The sequence below is a fragment of the Teleopsis dalmanni genome, chromosome 2, assembly GCF_002237135.1.
Source record: "Teleopsis dalmanni isolate 2A chromosome 2, ASM223713v2, whole genome shotgun sequence".
Taxonomy (NCBI): Eukaryota; Metazoa; Arthropoda; class Insecta; order Diptera; family Diopsidae; genus Teleopsis; species Teleopsis dalmanni.
Window position 1 is genome coordinate 161,782,402 of NC_051847.1, and position 25,855 is coordinate 161,808,256.

Consider the following 25,855-nt stretch of genomic DNA (forward strand, 5'->3'; position numbering starts at 1 on the left):
CACTCATAAAATTAGTTATATTGGTCAAAGCTCAGATGTTTGAAGTTAAACTGCCGAAAACTTAATTAAAACTTCAATTTTGGATGCAACACAACTTAGACGGGACGCTTTAGATTTGGACGCTTTAGGTTTGGACGATTGTGATATAAACTGTTCTGCTTATCTTTTACTTCGACATCTTCAACATCAACCAAAACAAATTAGTAATCATGCTGTTGTAGTAATCATGCTGATAAAAATGGACGATTTGTGTCACATGTTAATCATTTTCAAAAAATAACACACCCATTACAGCTTCAAAGCAAATGTAAGAATATACTGTGAATTCTTCAAGACAGTTATTTGTGAACCTTTAGTTAAACGGATGATGCTTTCGCTTTAGTATAAATATGTAACTGAAACAGTGCCACCAAATTAAGACCACGAAATGGATATCCTTATATTTGTAGTAAAAAATGTTACTTAGTAAGAAAGTTTCTTTAATATTTTATTTATATAGCAACAAAACTCGAATAAAACACATCATATTTTAATTAGGAACTTGTGTTTTTTTATATACAAATGAGTTTATCATCTAACAATATTGCTTTATCCATCAATCCCGCGTATTTGAGTTATCAGAATAAATACTAAATTTAAAATTATAAAGATTTTTAATAAACAAATATTTTCTATTACGATAAAAATATATTTGCATATCTTTTTTTACTTAAGATACATTGAGTAATACTTATTGAAATGCTTTAAAAATTTCTTCTATTATGTGAGAGTTACTTCAGACTTTAGTAAATACTCAAAAGAAGTGATTTACTATAACGTTATGAGCCTTTTACCCTTCGAGTCTATGTGAAACAGTGTACGTGTACTTTTATCCCTTCGTTTGTATTCTAGAGAGATGTATTTTCCATTTGTTTACTATTTGGCATGCAAATATACAACCTCTTTACATATCGAGTTTATCTATTCAAACTGAATAAATATTAAAATTCAGAGCAGATACAAGGTCAAAATATAAGTTTTTGACCTTTTTTATAGTTATTTTTATAATACATTTTTATAGCTTTTTTCACACTTTTCCAAACATTATAGAAATAAATTATATGAAAATATTTTATGTATATGTTCTTCATATCAGCTTCACATTTCAGTATGATAGAAAAAATCAATAAATTCGATTAAAATATTGCGGATTTAATAAAACCTGCAGATTGTATTGTACTAAATTACAATATTTTTCTCTACAAAAGGATTATATTAAAATATTCAATAAATATAGAAAAAGTATGATTGATTGGAATATATGTATGAGAATTGCTTCCAACTATAATAAAAGCAAACTCTGTATAACAATATTTATAAGATATTCAATATTTGAGTTCAAAACAAAAATGAGCTTATGGAGCAAAATACCATATAATACAATTTGGTATTTCAAATCGATATTGAATATACATATTCATATTCATATATATGTATACATATATATTTAAATGCATTTGAATGCAAATAGTTATGTATACAACTATGTATAATAATATTTATATTATTTATTTTAAATCATTTTCAAATAAATAAAGTTTACTTCTTTCTTGGTAGCTTAGAATTAAAGTATTTTACCATCAGATAGCTATTCATATAGTTTAAAATAGTTAACTCAAATATCTATAGATTTTAGTTTTTGCTTGTAAATCTGAACTGATTCAGATGAACGGTTTAGTACAAATAACACTTAAAAATGATATTGTCGCATTTGAACTTGATTTAATTTTTATAATTCAATGTATAAAATCTGTTGTATCTCGTACCGAGCTATAGCTTATTGAGCAGAATATTAACTAATATCTATTCCTTTTACTTAACAAAAAGTTTTTTGAATTGCCTTATATGTTATATCTTTAGATATTGATGATAGTACTATTTTAATTAAATGATTTAATAGATAAACATTTCGTCTGTAAGTAATACCATACAAAACAAATGACACTCTAATTATAATAATACAATTTCAATTTCAGCAAAGATAATTGTCTTAAAGCCTATTTACACTGTACGATTTAAAGACTATTAACTACTAATTCAGATTAGGTTATTGGCATCGATTAAATGATTATTGTTTTCGAAGTAATTACTCAGAATTTTTAGATGTATGTACCTATCCTACAAGTGACTACATTAAGTGTATTTAAACAATAGTTTTAATGAACATCATATACACCATTCTTAGGTAAAGTGGAAACTGGGGTTTATTGGTATTTTTTAGTTTGTTGAATGGTTTGGTTATAATAAATTAAAATTATGCGATCAAAATTCACCGCATTCAATATGTATACCTATAACAAAATGATATAAAATGAACATAAAGATATTCAATAGATATATAATAAACTGATATAAAATGAACCTTAAAATATATTCGCAGTTTTCTTTCTTTAAGTGAATATTCCCGATCGATTTCACTGGGAAAATGGCATTCCTGGAGCAGAACCATTCTATACTATTCTATTTTCATTGTTATATGCCTAGCTAAAAATATTCTGAATTGAATGAACTTTTTAAGACTATATGAGAATATATATATATAATAATACCCTGTTTTGAGTTGACTGACAAAAACTAATATTATGAATTGCTGTTATTGTATTCCAAATAACACACATGTCATTCACGTTTGGGTCTCTGTTGAAAGGGGTGAGTGTCACTTGATCGTATAAGCAGATATGTGACGAGATATTTAGACATAGTCGTTCCGGGAACCAAATTTAGGGGTTATTCAGTTAAATTCAACATCAGTTTTCTATAAATTCAGAACTTTTATTAGGAGTATGTACATATATAGACATAATTCGGTACTATAAGGAACATATAATTTTATATTTTATTTATTATTTAAATTCTGATTATGTATAGTTACTGTTTAATTAATTTTTAGTAAAATACAAAAAAATTAAAAAATTTCCAATACCATTTAAAAATAATTTCTATTTTTATTTTTATGTAATTTACATAATAATTTTTTTTCGCTTTTAAATGTTGTATTTCGACTGAACATCAGTTAATGTAAACGATTTTGAAGTTCATGAGGTAAGATAAAATGATGTGTAACATTTTTGAATTTTGCTGTTATCTGCATTGTCTGTATGTTGAATAAAATGGTAGCTTTTCAAGAATCAAAAATAAATCCTGAATAAATAAACGTCAAAGCTGCTTTAAAATGTCAACTTGGAAAACTTTTAGCCTTGAACTCTGCACTTTTGCAAAATTTGCAAACCGTCATTTTCGACGGTTTCGTTTAAAAATAACGAAAAGTAAAAAACATGTTACTAAACGAAATTTATATATAGACCACTATATATATCTACATATCTTGTAAATTTTACATGATATATCTGATGATGCAACCACAAAGCTTTAAAACACCAACACATATCAAATTTTCCATTCAAAAATAGTAAAACATATATTGAATCACAGTTTCGTGTCCTAACTTCTGTAGTCACAATTTCTATAATAAATAAAAATTCTTTGGATGTTGAAAAGAAAAATACATAGGTAAGTTTTTGGTTGTAAGTAAAAACTTATGTAAGTACATAAGTCATAAGTCAGTTGAATTTAATATTAACACCCTTTTTGAAATAAATTTATAATTTGTTCGATGTTCACATTTTAAATAAAAATTTGTTCAAATCAATAAATGTATCCTCTTAGATTTTAGTAAAAATTCACCCATTTTTTATCTCGAAGGCGATAATAAAATTTAATGCAGTGGAAATGACAACGTTTATCAAATCTACAAAATATATAAGAACTTGCACCAAACGTTTGCCCATTATTTATAAGGAATATATTTTATGCTTATATTAGTGGTTGAGTTTTATTGACATTTATATGAAATTTATATGAAATAATAATAATAAATTTTATTGTTATTATATGTTGATATAAAATTAAAACTATTATGGGTTTGGCATCTTTTCAATCTTCTAACATATAGACAAAGTAATATGTCTCATTTAAATTTATCTTTAAAATCAATTTGTGACAAAAGACTCTAGTTTCAATGAAATTAATATTTGATAAAGAAATTTTGAAAAATAGTTAACTTCATAGACATTAAATTTTTTTAATTTTGTATATGGATCATTGTTTAACAAGCAGTACGGTTTTCGACCTCATCACCTCCAAGTTGCCTGAAATTATTTTTATGAGTTTCTTTATAAAAATATAAAATATAAAAATACACATGTTTTGACAAAAATTTCTAAAATTAGAAACTTGGGAGATACAAACTTTTGGGATCTTCAGCCCATTTTAGACATTTTATCAAGCCCTGTAAATAATAAAGGCTTAAAATTGTAAAAATATTGAAATAAGCTTTTTGTAAATAAGATGACTTATTCAAATTATCTATATTTAGTTACTAATATTAAACGTATATTAAAACAAAAAAAATTTTTCAAAATATACATAAAAAATTGTCATTTTTTATTTTTGATTTATTATTATGTGGAGGCTAGTTGAGTCAGTGCACTTAAGCACTATTACTCTCTATTAACTGCGAGGCTTCTTCATTACCTCTCTCTATGCCTTGACTAGATTATTGTGTATCACTTCATCTGATTAAGCAATAACTGACCTCAGATCTGCACACCTCCCCGAGAAATTCTGAGATTCAATAACGCGGTGTTGGTAAGCCTGTCAGTTTTCGTAAATAGTTTCAAGGCACTATGCTTTATGCATTTTTTCATCGGATCAATTTTGAGGTCACTGAGGAAGTCATTCGTTCTAATGTAACATACCATGATTTTATAACAAAACCTGATATGTTCTCTATAAAATTATTTTTAGAAATATGGTCATATGGTACGTTTAAGCACTTCATAATCAGTTAAACGAAATTTTGAAAAATGTGTTATCAAAATATTAAATTTTCGTTTTTGATTCTGATTCTGATTTATCATTTAATTTTCTTTAAAAATTAAAATTTTCAGAATTATATTATTTTTAGAAATCTTTTTAAAAAATAAGTGAAAATTCATTTTGAATGTTAGGTAAACGCACTAAATTTCACTGCTTAATTTATATGGCAATATACAATTAGAACCTTAATTAAGTCAATATTAATACGAAATTTTTGTGGATCGATAATAGGGTTTCAGCAGACTATAGATTTCAAAGAAAAAAAAATGCTGCAAGGAAGCAGAAAAATTAAAAACGAAAATCAGTTTGCCAGGACGTATGAGTAATTAATATAAAAAAAGCTTTTTTTTTTTTTAAATTTTTCAAATGACACATCAATTATAGGGAAATAGTGTTCGTGGTATATTAATTATATTATATTAATTATATTAATATATCATATTATTTAAAAAAAATTAACAACTCAACTTCAAAATATTATAAGTATTATTATATATATATATATATATATTATATTTTTAATTATACTTAACTACTATAAGTCTAATTTTTTGTGGATTTTTTAGATCTAGGGTACTACCGAAAACATCTCTTTTCCCAAATCATCGGTGATTTAAAAAACGAATCATATTCCAAAACTAAAATACTTTAAAATGAAAAATCATATTTATTTATTTATTTATTACTTACTAAACTATTTGAATTCACAATATTTTCGTTATTTTATTTATAAACCTGTGGCAATAAGTCATAAATTACTCAAGCGATTTAATCACAAATAAAGAGAAACAGAAATTGTTATGTTGATTATTTGCGAATATGTTTGACATTATTTACTTTAGAACAAAACTTTTCAAATTAGAGTTTTAAATTGGTTTCCCCTTTTGCTTTTACTTTTATTTTTACTTTTGCTTTTGCTTCAACTTTTTATCTTTCATATAAAAGCCACAATTTGCCACTTTTTTATTTATGAAAAAATCAATCAAAAAGTCAAAAATAGGAGCATAACTTTTATTTAAAAAATCGGATCAAAATGCTTTTACACATTTGAGATACCATAAACAGCACTCATTCGCACAGAAACTTTTTCAATGAGTACACACACATGGCCAGCATACACAACATACATACGACACAGGCATAAACACATAAACACACTCACACGCATTAATGTTTGCTTTGGATTTGTTTGTATTTAAAGATGAAAAATAAAAGTTTAATAACATTTCAGAGAAATTGTGTGCAAAATTATTTCCAAAAAAAAAAGTAAAAACCTTGTTTTATTGTTTTTCTTGCTATATTTGTAGTTACGTTGGTTTGCAGGCGGCTCTCCTTATTATTTTTATTTGTTAAACTTTGGTTTATGTTATAAGCCTCAAGGCAAGAATAGGCAAATTTTAACCAGTTCCGACATTTTCCCTTTCTCGAGTCACTTTAAATAAAATGGTGTATTGTAGCGTTGAAATGAGTGGTTTGAACGTATGTGTAGTATATGTAGGATGTGTGTGACTATATATGTATGTGAATGTGAGTGAAAATTTCTCAAGTGCGAGATCTGTAAAGACACATTCACATTTCTGTCATAACATACATTTTTCTCTTTCTGCAGTTATGGTATTTGTTTATGTTATGTTTTGTCAAGGGATTCATGTAGAACTAAATTGATGTTTTTATGTAGTGAATAGTGTAAAGGGAAAACTATTCACAGAAATATGAAAGCTTTTTATAAAATTGAAAAACTTTTTTAATAATAAATATTTTTCTTTCCTTTTTTTTGCCTTTGAGAATTTAAACATATAAAATAGTAAGTCCTTAAGTATGCAGAGCATACATTAAAAGGCCTCATATTTATTTAATCTTAAAGCTAACGCAGTAAACTCAATTCAAATTAATTTAAACATGCGAAAAGAATTAGATTAGTAATAGAGATTATTAATTTTATTAAATACAAAATTGTCGAATCCAATTTTATTTTTTAGTGTTGGAATAATAGTACATCAAATAGATCAAATAAATCAATAATAAATCAATAAATTATACAAATTACTTTTTTATTAAGTCGTCTTAAAGAAAAAGAATTTGATTAGTAATGGGGATTATTAATTTTGTTAAGTACAAAATTGTCGAATAGTACATCAATAAATAACATCAAATAAATCAATAATAAATAAAAATTAAATTATAAGTTTTACTTTTTTATTAAGTTTTATTAACTTTTTATTATTAAAGAAAGTTTAGGTTCTAAACGTATCAGAAGAATTTAGAAATCATTCTAATAAATTATGTAAATAAAAGATTTATAAACTAAGAATTTAAGTATCATTTATATAAAAGATATAAAATTATTTATAAACTTTCTTCATAATTATCTTTTGTAGAAATATTTAAGAAGTATTTTAAAAAATTATATAAATAAAATATATATTAACTATAAGAAATTTAGTACCATTTATATAAAACATATAACTAAAATATTTATTAACTTTTTCAATAATTATATTTTGTCAAAAAATTCATTTTTTATATTAAAAACAGATTGCAAATAAAAGAAAATGTTTTAATATATTTTAACAATAATAAAATAAATAATTTAATTCTCTACAAAAAGCTTTAAAAATATTTTGGGAATATCTTTACAGAAGTTATGGACATTGAGAAACTAATGTTAATAATATTTCATACTTAAATAATTCAATGTGTGGGGATCTAATCTACACAAATGTACATTTATTCGCCATATAGAACACTAGTGTGCAAAATATAATTATTTACAAAATCAAACAATCTGCAAACCATAATTAATCGAAATAATAGTTTATATAAACTACACAGAATCAAAAATTATTTTTTCAAAAAAACCATGTCAAATAACTTGTAAATATTCTATATTTAAAATTCAATAAGAATATTTTAAAAAAAAATTAATAAAAACTTTTAGTCGTTGTTAATAAAATTAAATTATTTTAATATTTCGCATACATTTAACGACATTATAGTACTTAAGTTTATTTTTAGCAACTTTCGTCAGTGATATTTAAAAATCTTATAAAATTGAATCAAGAAATAACAATCAAAATAAACATTACATACACGAAATATAAATGAGAATTTCAGGATACATAATATTGAATGGAGGAAAACTTCAAATTAACTTGAATAAGGAATATGTATCAGGAAGTGCCTTTAAAACCGAAGTTATTTGTGTGTAAGCAAAAGCAACATGGCAACTAATCCAGTTTTCTTTGCCATTTGCTGTTTTCTTGCAGCAGTTTTACTTCATTTTTTTTTTAATTGAATTTTCGGATTTGCGCCGTGTCACTCCATTCAACTGATAAGAAGAGAACAGGCGACATAACAAAATACAAATAACTGACAACTAAAAGTACACTTCCAGTGCATTGCAACTGTTGTTTTTATGAAAGTCCTCAAGTGCAATTACCATTTACTGAAAGAGTAAATCCCGATTTAATGGGACAGCAAAACGAAGAGAAATGCGCCACAGGAAACTTCACATTGCACATTAAAGAAAAAATTGTTGCTCCGAAAAAATGCATCTCTGTGCGGTACTAACAAAAAATTAATTTCATGACAGAAATTTTTTCACGTTTATTGCAACATTGCAACATTTCAACCTTAAAATATTAAAGTTGTATTTTTCATGGCACAACTATTTGCTCTTAAAAGTATAAAAAGCATTACTAAATGATGAATTTAATAATTTAAAATTTTTCATTCATGTACATAAGATATTAAATAAAAATATGTTTAAATGTTAAAAAATTCATTTTTATTATTTCGTTTTTTTTTTTTTGTATGAAAAAGTTATTTACGAGAAATTTTTATCTTATCGAATGACTTACTTGCATGCATCTTTCTTCCTTCCCTTATAAAATAAGAAAAATAAGTAACATAATGACCCACATTTATTGTCATTCTGGGTGAAATTTGCGAATGCAAATTTCTTTAAATTGCTTTTTTTATGCGAAACCAAGTGAAAAAAATTACGTACCTGAAAATATAAAGGGAAAACAGTATTTAAAATTATTACCAAATGTATAGCTTTTTATAAAAAAATATGAGGTCATTATTTCACATCAAAATGCAGTAGCTTTCTATGTAATTAATTCCATTTTACTTAAACTTTCAGATATTTATTTGTATTGCTTACAACTTTCTAAAACTTTATTAAATTAATTTAAAATTTTAACAGAATTTACAATATTATATTATTAATTTAATACATTACACATATAAAAAATTTGTTAAGTATATAGAAAGTAATTCAAACGTAATTAACTTCTTTAGATAGTATTTAAATTAATTACAATTAATGATTTTAAAGTTACTCATTTAATTTCCAACTTAATCCAAGAACCTATTCAGAAGCATAAAGATCAATATGTGGAACAATTCACAACCATGATTTATGTCAACTAAGCCGGATTTGTTAATCTTAAAAACGGAATCCTGGAATGAAATGGCCGTATGATTTCTATATCTAAACCTGAACAAATTTAAATGAAATTAAGCAACACCCAATATCCATAAAATTATTATATAAATAAAAAATGATATACAAAGCTTTTAATATTTTAACCACTAAAATAAAATCAATATGAGAAGGATCGATCATTTTGTTCCTAACAAAAAAATTAAGCAAATTCGTTAAGAAGCACCGTTGAAATTTTAATCTTATGATGGAATTGCTGACCAATCTTAGTAGGCTAATTATTGATGAATTTTTTTTTTTGTGTCATATGGGTCGTAGTTTCACAATTTGTTTCTTCAAGCGCGCAAGTTGTGCCATGTAGCAATCGCTATTGATAGTCTGGCTACACAAGTACAGTCGTGTCCGACTGGTTCTGATATGCCCAATCGTTTACCTACTATTAATTGAAGAGGATTTGTTTATCCTTCCAGTTCAGCTACCACACACACACCATCTATATACATGGACAATTAAAACCTATAATACTTTCGAAAGACCATTCGAGATAGTTTTATAGCCAGCCTACCATTCACTAAATAAAAAAAATAAAATTATTCTCAATCAAACACAAACAGTGACAAAAATTACTAATTAAAATTATAATAGAAAATGTGATTTCTGTCTCCGACTTATTAAAAGAGTAGATTTTTGTACTCACGGCTTGCAGAATGCAAGTAATACCTAGTAAACATATGGAAAAATGATTTTTAGAAACAAATAATTAATAAATTTATATAACTTTTGAAATTAATTATTTTTGAAATAGTTTTAATATATATATTTTTTTTCTGAATGTTTCAGGCATCACAACCATCTAACGACTACTTGCACAGAAAAAAAACAAGAAATTTCAAAGTACAAGAATTTCATTGTGATAGAATTTTTACTCAACGGGAACTAAAAAAAAATAAAAACGAAATAAAGAAAATTATTTCACATTTAAGATGTAATCAAGCAAATTGCAAAAAATTTTAAAATACTTTTTACAAAATTACAAAAAAAAACAGAACTTTCGTCACGACCAAACAAAACGATTTGCTTAAATTTTCATTAAAAATTAATGAGTCTGTGTTTACACATTTTATATAAATTAGTGGGAAAAAAACAAGCAAAAGATGGAAACGCAAGCAACATTCGGAGAAAAAAAATACTGTTAGTTAACTTAATTGAAAATTTGGCGTTAACGGGAATGCATATTCTTAATGAGCGCATTAATGCGCCAAAAACTCAGAGCTAAGAGTTCTGCGGAAACGGGCATGGCTTAGAGCAAGGCTGCCACGCAGTTGACAGTTGTCACTTAGCCCAGTAAAATGCGAAGCAAACGTGACACAAATTTTAAAGAAACAATCACGGAAGCAAACCAAAAGAACAAAGCGAAAAATTCACCTGAAACCCCCAACACAACGGGAAAGTAAAAAACATTCCAAAGCGAAATTAAAAGTGTCAGTAGCAAACTGTTAAACTGTAGAAAAGATGAAAACAAAATACGAAAATAAGGATACGCCAAGTAGAAAAGTAAAGAACCTTAAAGCAAACGAGAACTACGCGTCATCACGTAACGCATAAATTTTCAGTTTAAATTGCAAAGAGAATATTAAAAACATAAAAAATTGAAAATTATTTTCACTTACAAAAATGTCAAACAGAAGCCAAAATAAAAACAAAATGGCATTTGTCAAACTAAGACCAATGGATGTTGTGGTACTGGCGGCTGTCACCATATTGGCAGCTGCTGCTCTCATACCCAATGTTAAAGGTACCAAAACAGATAATCTCATAGAATCGACAGAAAAGAATGGTAACTCTGGAAAAGCTGCAAGTTTTGAACCTTTTCTTGGGAGCACAACGGATATGAGAAGAATGAAATATGAAACTATACATCGGATTCTAAGAGATGAAAATGAACCAGCATATAGAAATGAAGAGAAAGAGTTGAGATATTATCAAATGCTTTCATACCACCCTACACATGAGATACTACGCAGATCTATAAATGAGGAAACACAAATTGAAACAGAAGAAGTACTAAATTTAACTAGAAAGGATCTAAACAAATTTTTTGTTGAAACCTTTGAAACATATAATTTAAGTGCGATCACTGAAATCGACTTAAGTTTTAATAAAATACAAGCACTGAATCTTACTGAACTGAGAAACTTACAAAAAGCAGATTTATCTCATAATTTACTAACATCTCTACCATTGAATGACAGTTCATCAATAGTGTCTCTCAATCTCAATAATAATCACATAAAGTCCAGTATTAACAATACTAATACCAAACTGCGTGAACTTTACCTAAGCTCTAATGATTTAGAAAGTTTAAGCGTACTGAACATATCTCTTTTCAGCGTTTTAGAGACACTTGATCTTTCATGCAATAAAATCAAAAATTTAGAAAGTTCATTTTTTCCACAACGTATGCTTAATCTCAAACATCTAAATTTGGCTCACAACCAATTGGACTCCATATACAGAGAAACATTTTATAATTTACTTAGCTTAAATACTTTACTTCTGTCTTACAACAACATAACTGATATCGATTATGAGACCTTTCTAGCTTTGCCAAATTTGCAATTCTTAGATTTGTCTCACAATAGGCTAAAAGGAGAAGCAATACGCGCATTGCAGGGTATACCCGATCTGGTCCGGCTATCAATTGCATACAATACAGACTTAGGACCATCAATGCAAGAATTTGTAGCATCATGGAGTTTAAAGGAGTTGGACGCAAGCGGTACTGGATTATGTCAAATACCTGCTGCATTAGCCCAATCTGTTCGCACACTCAAACTCAGCGATAATTGGCTTAAGGTAAGCTTTAGATACTTTATTGCCTTATTGCATTTTAATTAAATTTAAGCATCTAATCACTCACACACATAACGTGTAACCAAGCGTAAGCATTTATGTTGCCCACAAACCTTGTTAACAACTCTATTTTGTTTATATTGATTGCCTACAAACATTACACATCAGCTGCTTTCTACATAAATACATGGTACATCCATAAATAAAACGATATTGACTTACGCAAAATAAGCATTTGCTATCTTTGAAATTCTTTACATGGCCTTTTTGCCATCCGCAAAACTCCAAACCAATTACAAAGTTGCATTCTTTCCCTTCACCGCAGCACATTGTTTTTAAAACATCACATAAAACTTTGCTTTCATGTTCGCATTTTTCCGAAATCGATAAATGAGCAAATCCATCAAGCGTGTGCAACCAACGAACCGCAATTTCAACGCTTTTTCCATCAATTAACGACATGTTATCGCTAAGTCCTGGTTCTAGTCCCATCCCATTCAACATCATCCTAGCTTTGTTAATCTACAAACGTTTATGCACATGGTTGGATTTTATACCGCCATGTATAATTAAAAATGTACCGAAAGGCAGTTGTGGATGAAGTGAAGGCTGAAGGCTGAAGTGTGAAGTGCGACGTGGCTGCTTTGTTACAGGGCTGGCTGTTGGGAGTTTAGGCGTCTATGCGTAATGAAATATTAGCTTATCTTCGGCATGTGAATCCTATAACTACTTTTGATAAATTGTAAATTTTCAACACATTCAAAATTAATGAAAACTCTTCATTATCCTTCGTCAAGCAAATATTTCAACCAAAAAGACTGTTAGTGAATTTGACTGTTTCAATATATAGAAAATTTCTTTGAAATAACATATGCATGTATCTCTGGTAAAGATTCAAACTCATTAGAACATATAAGTGTAACATTTATTTTGTTAAGATAACTTGAAGTAGGCAGATACAATAAACAGCACAAAAACAGGGATGTTTATGAAAATAAAAAGTCATTTTTAAATGCCTTAACGATTTGTAAAGAAGGAAACATAGACCAGTTGATATGATAACATATTGAAAACTAAATATAAATTAACTAATAAACTTTCTTAAATTTTATTCATCTACAAGTTTAAATTATAAACTGAAAACAAATTCATTAATTAAGCCTATAATAGAAACCAATAAGTTATTTATAAAAACAATGTCTTCGATGATTTTAGTTGATTTCATATGTTTTATCCGTTTTTCTTCTCTTACAATAGGGACAAGTTTATTTTTATAATAGTCAATCTGAAGGTTACGAAAACTGTTCCGATAATACTATCAGTCAACTTTCCATCTTTGATAATCCACCACTTTGATTACTTTTTGGTTACTAGAGTGTAACAATATGTTGGAGTGTAACATATTGTTTTTTCTCTCATTCTAAAATTTAAAATTTACATTGTAAACAACAACAATCTTGTTCATGCCATGCCCGAGACACTCTGCATAACATGGCCCTAATTCATCAATAGCTCAAAAACTTTCTAAGGCTTTTACTAAATCAATGAAAACAGATTTATAGAAATACTTTACTGATTGCATTAAAAAAAAAAAGTACGCGGCCAGATTTATCATATCTTAGTGCAATATTACTATAGAGTTGCCAAGCGAAATGCCCAATAACTCAGCAAGCTCCTTAACTTTTATTAGACCGTCATCGAATACCGTTTAATGCACCTTTTTAGTGCTTACATTAGTAATGATAAACTACGACGAGAATGAACCATGCTAAATTAACTGATATGACCATTATTGACGTCAGCCATACATCATACATATGGCCATATACATGGAACATTTTTACTGGTCTATGTGACAGCATTTGTTATTAACCAAAAATTTTAAAAACAGCGATATATTTATTTATCCCAATTTTCACAAACACTTAAAGTCGACCAATGAAAAAATTTATTTAACTTAATTTTGAGAATTAAAACAGCTTATGTTCTCAGGATCACATGCATAGAATATGTTCCAATGTTTCCTTCTCCTCGTGACAGAGTCGACAGGAATCACATTCTACCGCACCTAAATTCTTCATGTGGTAATTAAGTCTACAGTCCTGTCCTGTAAGTAGTTCAGTGTAGAGTTGAATATCGTTTCTTTACAGGTTAAGAATAGCATCAACTTTGATGTGTTCAGGATCAATGAATCTTCTGGAATGCCGCATGCCTGTTTGGGCTCTCCCATGTTCAAGTACACTTTGTTTCTCCCATTTACATATGTTTCTCCCATTAAATAATATTAATATTAATTAATTAATATTAAGTTATGAAAAACCCAACTATAATTTTATCAATCTATCCGATTTTCATTTTAAATCACTGAAATAAAGACGTGTGAAACCATGCAAGAAAGATTAAACAAAAATGAAATCAAGAAATTTAGTAAGGCCTGGCCAAGCTATAACTATAAATTTAGAGTTTGATTTTTATTTGCTTAGAAAACTAATGTATTTGTATACTCGTATACAAATCCATCCAGTAGATTTGCTTTTATTTAAGAACATTTGAAACTTGAAACTCAGCATTTAAATGTTAAGATAAGGAACGGTGGAGTTTTGGGGGAAAGGGCACAATGTCTTAGCAATCTGTTTACACAACATTTGAACCGCAAACTGGAAATGTTAACTCCAGCTGCGATAATAAACCGCAGTCATCACTTAAGGGTGGCTGGGGTTTATAAGCACCAGGAAAGGTAAAATTAAATAAAGCACAGATTTATTTCCCTCTCATATTTCTTAAACAGTTTCGCAAACGCTCAATTTCGTTGTTATTATAAATTAGAGCTGAAGTTCCATTGGATGGGGAAATGGTTTTTGCTCCTGTGCGGCATAGACAAGACATAATTTTTTACGGCTTGTAAACACAAGAAAGAAAACTCACAATAGAACTAAAGTCTGAAATGCTAAAATGCTGAGAGATGCAACATCAGCAAAGTCGACTTTTTACCTTTTGTGAACGATGGCAGCTTTAATTATACGTAATTGGAACGAAGATAATTGGAATAAGGATAATGGCACAGCTTTAAGTGAAGTGTATTTGCTAAAAACGTAAATGTCGACTCAGGATCATAGCACCTTGCAAACATAAAAATAATTCTGGATTATTTTTTCCACTTCTCACGTTTTAATTTATCTACATCTATGTTTGCATTCAAAGAAGCGTTTTTTCTTTATTATGTATGAATATATATATATATATATATATATATATATAAATATTTAATTGAACTTAATTCCTCATGTAATTTTAATTTTTGTCGACTACGTGCCGAATGAAAAACCATAAAAAACGAAAAAGATGTAAATTTATAAGAAAATTATAAAATTTTACAGATAAATTCAGCATTGATAATTAGATGAATATCTTATTAAAACATGTATAAAAGTGCTGAGATGTAGCTCGTTAACTATGTACTTAATAACATTCTAAAATGATAGACATAGTAATGTATCTTTTTAAACGCCTTTCGGTAAAGAGATTTACGGCTGTCATAGCAGCTGATGTTGTTTCTACTTAGTTTGGGTTTCATAAAGGCAAATAACCAACGGTAAAAAATGGAAAAGTGAATTTAAAACTAAAACAAAATTTTTTTTATAGGATTTTATTTGTACTTAGTAAAAAGAAGTGCAGTAAAACGATATCCGAAAATATCATACGAAAGTATCATAGTTAGAATAATCCGCTTTAAGTAAAATATTCGCATTTTGAAGGTAATTTCATATAGACGTTCTCGTTCCTATTGGCAAAAAATCGCCTCACAAAATAAGCCTCACTTGAAGCGAATTATTCACCAAAAAAATCGTTCATAATTTGCTATAAACTGGAACAAATGGTAATCACTTAGTACAAAGCCTGAACTATAAAGTGAAAATCAAATTGTCGAAAATCAAAAATAAGTTTTCTTTTGTAGTACATCGATATATGCTTTTAGATATGTTAAGAAAATCTTTAAAAAAAAAAATTTCCACCATTTATAAACAACATTATTCAATTACATTTACGCTTATATATCTATTATACTTTAACACTTCATATATACCATATACTTCAATTCAGTTTATAATAATTTATTTTAAATAATATGTACTAAATAATTTTTTTGTATTTCATTTTTTCAGAGTATAAATTGTGGCGACTTAGATAGTTATCCATTACTTCAATATCTTGATCTTTCCTACAGTAAAGTGGAAGATATTGAGGATGATGCACTTGGAAGACTTGAAATTTTAGAAGTGTTATTTTTGGATCACAATAAACTACGGAAAGTACCTTTAAGTTTACCAACTTCTCTTGAGCACCTCTTTTTACATAACAATGAAATAATGGATATACAAGCACAAGCATTCCAGGGTCTTAATTATTTGCAAACTTTAGATCTTTCAGGCAACAAATTACTGTACATACCTGCGCTAACATTACCCAAACTAACAACATTAAATTTGCAATCAGCTGGTATTAAGACCATTAATCAAGCGATTATACACACTTTGCCACATTTAAAAGATTTACTGCTCGAAGATAATCCAATTCGATGTAGTGATTTGCTGGGTATAGCGGAGTGGGCCAGTCCATGTCGTATTACAGAACACACTGGTAGTACTACAAGTGAACTTACTGACTTTCATTTAGAGCAACAAATTGTGGGTACAAATATGGGTCAACAACAAATACATGACTCACAAAAACAACAACTACAGCAGCAGCACCAACAGCAGCAGCAACAACAACAACAACCCCAACAGATTATAATACCAAAAAATGTGAATTTGAAGCAAAAGTTTTTGCAAACATACAACTTTTTTGAAAAATTTAAAAGCATTTGCAACCAAAGAGCATCGAATCCAAAAATTTCAGTATTGGCAATGGAAACTACACCTCCTCCTCCATTGTGTGCCATTAAAGCATATGTGAAAAAAGAAAGCAGGAATGCAGACAACAGCAAAATGGAACCAACTCAAAAAACGAAAGTCGTGACATTTAATTTGATCCAAAATACAACAGGAAACTTTAGTTCAGAAATCACAAAGAATAAAAAACTTTCGGAAATTTATCAAAACTTTTTTGATTCAACAAAATTAAAAAACTCCGACGAATCAGCAGAAATGATGCTGCACAATGTGAATGCAATTCGTAGTGCTGCTTCAATGAACTTTTCTACTAACACAACAGACTCCGCATTGAAAACAGCCACACCAGCAGCATCTAAGACGATTCTAAATGAAAAGCAAATTTTAAATTTATCACCTATTTTATCAACCATTTCATCGGTAGTAACAGAAGCGTACAAGAAGAGTTCATACCACATGGAATCAGTATCCAAGGAGCCATATAATAATGTTGTAACCGAGAATAATGCAGACACAAAACCGGACACAACTGCTTCGCCAAGCGTAGATGTACCATTACATGCTCAGAATTTACAGGAGCTGCAGCCAATAACCTCAGAGCCTGTATCATTAAATAACAATGAAACCATTCCAAAACCACAAACTATGAAAACAACTACAAATGTTACTCCAGTAAGCAGCTTCAAACCAAACAATACTCCCTCTACGACAATAAACGAAGCAATTCATATGCCACAAACAGTTTCGAATATGTCGATAAAATCAAGCAACAATTATGTCGAGACAACTACTTTGTTAAGCCAAAAAGGTTCCAAGACACCAGCTGCCAATACTGCAGCAACACAATATTTGAAAATCCAAACAACAAATATAGAAAACATGCCAATTACAACAACTCCTGCAATAACAGGAACTGCAACAACAGCAGCTCTGCCAACGACAAATTTAGCAACAACTGCAATAATAAAACCATCAACAGATAAGAGTTTAGTTAGTAAGGACAGTAATAAAATTGTTGAAAATACTGAGAAAAATACCAGCATTAAAGGAGCAAATTCCGAATCTAATATAAAATTCGGTCAACAAAATATTATTGATGCGGTGACTGAACGAGCAAATACAATGCCAACGATAACAACAACAGCGACAAGATATTTAACAACAATTTTAAAGCAGACGAAACATCAAAGAAAACCATTGCCAACAAAAATTTCAACAAATTCCATGCAATCACTATTAATATCAGCAGCGCAAGTAGCCACAGAACCAACAGAAAGACCATTTATTCCTACAACTTCTACAGCTTCCACTTTCAGAAAACCAATTGCCACAACGCCAATACATAAACATGAACCATTACAACTTCACGTTAAGGATAGGCACTTAATTGGTACACCGCTCCTTATGCACAAAGGCGAAAATATTTTAGTAGATGGAGAACAGTTATTGCTGCCAGTAAAAGCAACACCGCCTGCTTCCAAACCTAAAACGACAATGTCTACCATAAAAACATTAAATAAAGAAGAAACTATATATTCACCACTTAACATGGAATATCATGGGCAGAATGTAGATACCGAGAGAAACGAAGGAAACGAAGCAGCCATATTGGCTAAAAGCCAATACGCCGCAAATGAGCTTAAAGAAACGAAATGGTTACGGGACATTACGGGATTAACCGAAGCTGATGAGGACGAACCACAAATGAAGCTAAATGAAAGGATAGCACAGGCTACTTCTGGCCATTATGCCGAGTTAAAAGAATTCATGGAAAGTACCTCAGAAGAAACGAAGCCAAACTTGCAAGAGAAGAAAATTGAAAACAGAAAGAAGCCAACATTAATTATGAAAAAAATGACGGTAATAAAACATGCAAATCCCCAAAAGCAACATCATTATGTGAACACTCCACGTGAAAATGAAGCGCATGTTCCACACTTTCACGACAAAATATTTGAAGAACTTAAACCGGCTACTGGACCAGTAGATTTGAGTGTCAATTCTATCAATTATAAGCACAACACACTGAATACACCTATAAAAGGATTATTATATGAAGTAGATAGCATTTCCGAACATCGCGAATTGTACCCAAAAGAGGAAATGCAAGCGCACACAGCACTCCCAAACTCCGAAAGCATGCTAAAGTCTGAACAATGGTTGGACATACGCAAAGCAACCACATCAGCACATCCAGGCTTAGTTATACTGCTTTCGTTTATACTGTTTGTGGTACTATTAGTGGGGCTAATACATGTTTATCGTTGCGATATGCCGTGGCGCCGTAATCTACACCAACAACGTCCACATCAACGTCATCTCAATGAAGATGAATCAAACAGTTTTCTTAATTACCAAACTAATCATCAATCACTAAATGTACATAAATGGCACCACAGCACTAGACTACAACCACCATACAACTCTCCACTACATAATTTACACGTACGAGAGCTACAAAAAACAACACCTATTGATGATAAATCAAATCTTTGCAAACAATTCTACAATTCCTCGCTTGGTGCAAGTTATAACACCAACACTAATAATGACTACTCATATTCAAGCAGCATTAGCAGTTCCCGCTCATCAACCGCATTGGAGGATGACTCTTTCTATATTGAAATGACCCCAGATTCAGGACAACCTGCAGATACATTACACAGTGATTTATTACCCATGGAACTGTTAGGTGTATCGCATAAGAAAAATAAAACCGATCATGCTACAGATATTCTCACTGACAGTTCTGGGGGTCTATCGGTAAACAGTTATAATGTACCAGCAGCAATAATAACAACTGAAATCAGTACAACAAATGCAAAGGCTTTATCATTGTCAACACAGTCACCATCATCTATGACTAATGGAATCGGATTGACTAATAACGAAAATACAAAGAATGGACATAAGGCATCTACTAAACAACCGCCTCCTACACGAAAATTTGATTTATGGTGACAATCGGTGTTCCAGCGACAATATTCTCCATTCCAATAAATTCGATTTAGTGTGTAGAGATGCATGAATGGAAACCATATTTATATTATATATAGATTTTATTTCAGTGAATCCGATAAACAAAAACAAGCAGAGTACTTCAAGTGCTGAAGAGTATTAACCAAAATGTGTATGTCACACTATTGTAAGATCATTATTATATATAAAATGAAGCGTTTATATGAAAGGAATTAAAATGAGATAAATATGTTTACAAGAATTAGTAAGAATTAGGAGTACAATTTTACACCATAATTAATTAATACATTGTTTTTTAATTTATTTATTTATGAACGGTTTGTTTCGTAGGTTATAAATATCTCTATTATTTTTAGAAATCATCCTATATTCAAAAAATGTTTTTTTCAGATGTTCTGAATTTATCAAACATCACTTGAAAGTACTTTCTGTAGTGTTTTAAAAAATTTTTTTTTGAAATTGATAGGTTTATAGATCTACAAATTGTTAAAAATCGAATAGATTTAATAGATAAATTTTATATTCAAGATTAGATTCACATTAATATTCCATGAATAAAATCATTTACATTCGATTATTTGACCAGCTATATTGGTTGCAGTAGACACGAACTTAAAAATCATAAGCGCCCAAAAATTCATATATATGTATTATATATACGGAGAAATATTGGAGAAATACTGTAAAAAAAAGTTTGTAATACATCAGTTTGTAGTGCCAAAAATAATTATGGTTATTTGTTTTTTTTAAAAACTTGTATTTTTTTACAAATTTTGATTTGAATATGATATAAGAAATTTAAAATATTCTGTACTATAATTTGTATCTGTATCTACATATAAACTTAAAAACTTTCTTCTTCTTAGCACTAAAGTCCTTTGCGAAGTGGTTTCATCCAGTGCTTTCAAATCAATGCATTATATTTTTTCCAATCTGATACGATGGTGCTCCAATAAAGCATACGTACTCCACATCACCTACCACGTCATCAAAATACCTTTTCTTGGACCTGTCTCTACAACGCCCACCAAATGCTTCTTCTGCAACTTAATTGTAGTACTTTTCAATGTTAAAATTTAATGCATTCAACTGCATTCTACTTTTCTACTTTATATACGATTCATGATTGTACCAGATCTGACGACGGTCATCGTTCAGTAGCACTGGACATTGTAGAAGTACTATTCTCTCATATTAATTAGTATGTGCCAAAATTGTTTAATTTTCTTGAATTTCTATCTATATATTAACACAGTCGCTTGTTAGTGAATACTATTTTTGAAGAAATTCTTCTCAATAAAATATTTAATTTTTTGTTCAATAATTAATTGTAATAATAGGGCTGAACCCACTTATCCATCGGTGAAATATTGAAATATTTTTAGCGAAAATCAATTCCATAAAATATTTACTTTATTAAAACATAATTGAACAAATAATTAATTATAATAATAACGATGTACCCACTTATCCATCGGTGAAGCATCTAGACAAAAAAACCTTCATCACTAACGATACAATTAAACTGCCAACTTTAATCCAACATCAGTTATAAATTTTGTTATTTACTATCTCTATTATATGCTGAAATTCCTATTTCTCTTAATTAAATTTTAATTCAAGTATTAAAGTATAAAAACTTATACTACACAAAAAATTTATTTGAAAAACTTAACCCAAAAACCGCAACTCATTTGCCACAAAAACTTTTTAAGTAAGAAAATCTTCGCACAGTCCCACCCAACCATGAGTAGCATCTCCAGTGGCTAAGCAAGGAGATATATAACTTTGCGAGATACAATGAAATTTGCAAAACATTTATCAAAAAGTAATTGACAAAGTTGAAAATCTACTTCAAGAATTACGAGTATATACAATTTAATGACCATGTTCAAGTTATGTGTGACAAGAAATTACAATTTCATTAATAGGAGTGATAAAAAGTTGTCCTTTGTTTTTATTATCATCCAGCACATTCCTGAAGTCTTTTTTTATCCTTTATTAAAGTGAAAATTCTTCCCTAATCAAGTGCAAAACGTATATTGTATCTATGGCAAATAACTTATTTCTTCCTATATAAGTATCTAAACATCAGACTGAAAATGGATTGTAATTCGGACACTCTCACATTCGGACTTCAATGGCAATTAAGGCAACACTCTTTAATTTTGGTTAGATTTTATGTAGTTGGGATTGAAATTTTAATTAAAAAGCTACAGAATACAGAATAGTAAAACTCTTAAGGAAGGCGTTGCATTGTGGTTTATCTTAAGCATTCCTTATTTTCACTTGCTATAAATAAAGTACACAAAAATATAAATAAAGATGTGTCAAATTAAATGAGTTTGTTTGTAAGGATGTATTACACTTTCAGGATTTCCACTTGCTTAGCTGGCGTATCCGTCAAGGGGCGTGAAAGAAATTTGGGATTTTCATGTTGATTTGTTCCATTTTTTTTTTTTTTTTATAAAAACAAATACTTTTCTTATCTATTACTCCTATTTTTATATTTTATAAGACAGCTGCTCTGCTGAGAAATACTATCATTTGTACGAGTAATTCAAACAATAGAAAGAATTTTCTAAATTGACTTATCTACAGAAATACTTAGTTCGAAAATGGATTCAACTTTATTAGTAGTTTAAAATATATTTGAATATATATCTTTGTAAATGTAAATAATTCCTTTCGACTTTCAACATAAATGCCAAATTATTAATAATGTTTTCTTAAATAAGTAACAAAAAAATGTATTTATTTGTAAATAAAATGTTAATAAATCTTCCATTAATTATTACTTCAAAGAGGTGTTTATAAAAAAATTAATAAAACTTAATTTATCCACACATTTAGTTGTTGTGCAATTAAATGTGCAATATGATGATATATAGATATATTATATATTTACAACAAATCTTATAGAGCAAAAATCTAGAGGTATGTTTCGAAATCATAAATAGGAAGCAATTTCAAATGATAAGTGAAAATGACATTAGCAATACGTTAGGATAAATGAAAGGTTAAATATATATTAAGAACAATAATTCAATAAGTAATATTTGAAATATTTATGCAAAAATATATGCCAAATTTTTACTCAATTTACATATATAAATATATCTATGAAATTCAAATATTTCAAAAAATTTTTTTTATAAATGTAAGATAAAGATATATGAAAACAAAATTTTTTTGCAAAAAAAAATATTTCAAAACAGTCGTACTATAATAGTTTTACACTATTTATTAATTGAAATTTTATAACAACTGTTATAAATAAATATTTTATATTTTAATTAATTTAGTTAATTAGTTATTTTAGTTAATTTCATCTAAACTTTCAGGCAATACCATCTTTTTTTTAAATACAATTTTATATTAATTATTTATTATTTGAAAACATATAAATTGCAATATTAATTTATTAATTTTATTTATATAAAACCCATTACATATGCGATCTACACGAGATCTGTCCCTTAAACCTTAAACTACATTACATAAGAAGTGAAAGAGCTACGTATTTTATATTTATAATTTATTTATTGTTTAGAAAAATATTTTTAAAGTGAAAAAAAATCTTTAAAGAACATTTAAGCAATTTAAAGAAATTAATTTATACAAAACTTAAAACCTCAGAATATCGAGATTTAATATAAAAACTTCGAGATAATTTGGTATGCACAAAACTAAGTTTAAATAAAAATTCAAATCACTTTTATTTAAAATAATTTTAATTTATATTTAATATTTTTCCATTTTTCAAAGCTCACAACAATCATATAAAATAAATTTTGTAATGTTATATTTATGTTTCAATAATTATCTAGTACATTTATGAGGAAGAAATTCTACTAAGTAATGTAAAGAATCAGCATTTAAATAAAACAAATTGATATATAAAAAACACAATAATTTTTCAAGAAGAAAAATACTTTTTTGTCTTCTATGAGCTTAGATAGAATATTTATTTAAAATAGTGTGTATTGTAAATTGTTAAATTAATAAATATTTGTAAATATAATAACGATTTTAGTAAAAATATTAATTAATTAATAATTCAAACAATTAAGTAGTAAAAATATATATATGATACTCAATGAAGCCAAACTAAAACTTCAAAATGTGTAAAAATAATCATATAGTTTTAATTGTATTTGCAGGTCGTATATATATTTAATATTATTGTAGTGTTTATTGTATTTGAAATCAATAATAATATACATACTTCAATAAAACCTTATCTTAAAATATTTATGCGATGTGTTTTTATTTAATTGAAATTAATAAACTATTTCGTAATTTATTTTAAATTTCATTATGAATTCAACTGAGATCCAATGGTGAACTACATATCGTAATAGTCATCATCACACTTGAATATGCAAAATTGAAATGGAAAAACAACCTCAAACACACAAGGAATAACTCAGATATATTATCAGTTAGTTGTTAGTTTTATATTTGGCAATTCAGTTCTACTATCACTGGTTTTAAATACTAAGTTAAAATTAAAAAAACATGAAAACTTAGTAATACTACTAAAATCAAAAAACAACTGGATGTTTTTTTTAAATTCAGCAATATAAAGCCTAAGAAAAACTGTTAATAATAATAAGCTGATCATCAATACATGAGCTAAAATCATAAATATAGTAAAAAAAAACTGTTAATAATAATAAGCTGATCATCAATACATGAGCTAAAATCATAAATATAGTAAAAAAACCAAATAGCAATTATTTTGAACTAGGAATAACATATGTTAAAACCAAATAGCAATTATTTTGAACTAGGAATAACATATGTTAAAAAGTAAAATCCGTGGTATCTCAACGGTTCATGTTGAGTTTGAACTAAAACGCCATTTCTCCATTTGAACCTAACCGAAAATAGTTTCCTTACAAAGCAGGCTGAATAAAAAATAATTATTTTTATGTGATATGAAATTTATAATAAGTATTTCTATATCATATAAACCCTATATTCACGCATCAATCAATGCATTAAATAAATAACAATAAATTTGCTTAAAAACTATGAACACAGGGAAAAAAAACAACTGTTCGAAGAGCCATCTAACAGCACTAAAAAAACCATTAGAAAAAAACGAATTTAAAAATATATGCAAAATATTTTACCAAACTAATTAAGTCATACATTTAAAATGTCGCACTGCATTTCAATTGGTACTAAATTGCATTCATATTAATTAATTAACCGGTCTACTCATGCACGCAGTTAATGTCAAAATTAACTCATATATATAAATCAAAGTACTAACAATTCAATATTTTACAAGTGTATTTTGGTAGTATGTAAATTTAGTTACACACATGCTGATAAAGCTAAGATCTAAAAGCGTAAAGAAAAGTGTTGAAAGAAAAGGAAATAGATCAAAAATTGTATATATATATTATATAGGCTCCAAAAGAGATTTTGAAATTATAAAGGTATTTGATTAAATAATTATCGCTAGAAATTCAGAACAAAAAAGTAAAATATTTTTTGATATAATTTCGAATTACTTAGATATAAAAATTTGTAAGTAAAAGACTAATTAAAATTTATAAGTAAAGACAGATTTAAAAATTTTAATTTATAGAATTTAATTTAAAGGATTTAAAAAACATAATTTTTTATCATTAAAATATGTATTTTAGCAGAAATGACTTTAAAATTGCAAAATTCAAGAAAGTAAAGTAAGAACTGATTTTAAATCCTAAATTCTATATATTGAATAGGTTTGGCTCCTTCTGACTAT

At 27.9% G+C, this 25,855-nt stretch overlaps 2 protein-coding genes across 2 annotated transcripts in view; one reads left to right on the plus strand and one right to left on the minus strand.

Annotated features, from left to right (window-relative positions):
• LOC119677436 (protein timeless homolog) overlaps positions 1-25,855 on the minus strand; it is a 110,535-nt gene that overhangs the window by 38,015 nt on the left and 46,665 nt on the right. The window lies entirely within an intron of this gene.
• Positions 10,491-20,354, plus strand: LOC119677435. The gene is made up of 2 exons (XM_038088776.1): positions 10,491-12,223; positions 16,384-20,354. The coding sequence occupies exons 1-2, from the start codon at positions 11,042-11,044 to the stop codon at positions 20,071-20,073; spliced, it is 4,872 nt and encodes a 1,623-aa protein (XP_037944704.1). The 5' UTR covers positions 10,491-11,041; the 3' UTR covers positions 20,074-20,354.

Excerpts from the sequence above, each read along its gene's own strand:
- LOC119677435 (XM_038088776.1), top strand. The coding sequence starts at position 11,042 with ATGTCAAACAGAAGCCAAAATAAAAACAAAATGGCATTTGTCAAACTA. Across the intron at positions 12,224-16,383 it reads TCAGCGATAATTGGCTTAAG|AGTATAAATTGTGGCGACTT; the intron begins GTAAGCTTTAGA and ends TCATTTTTTCAG.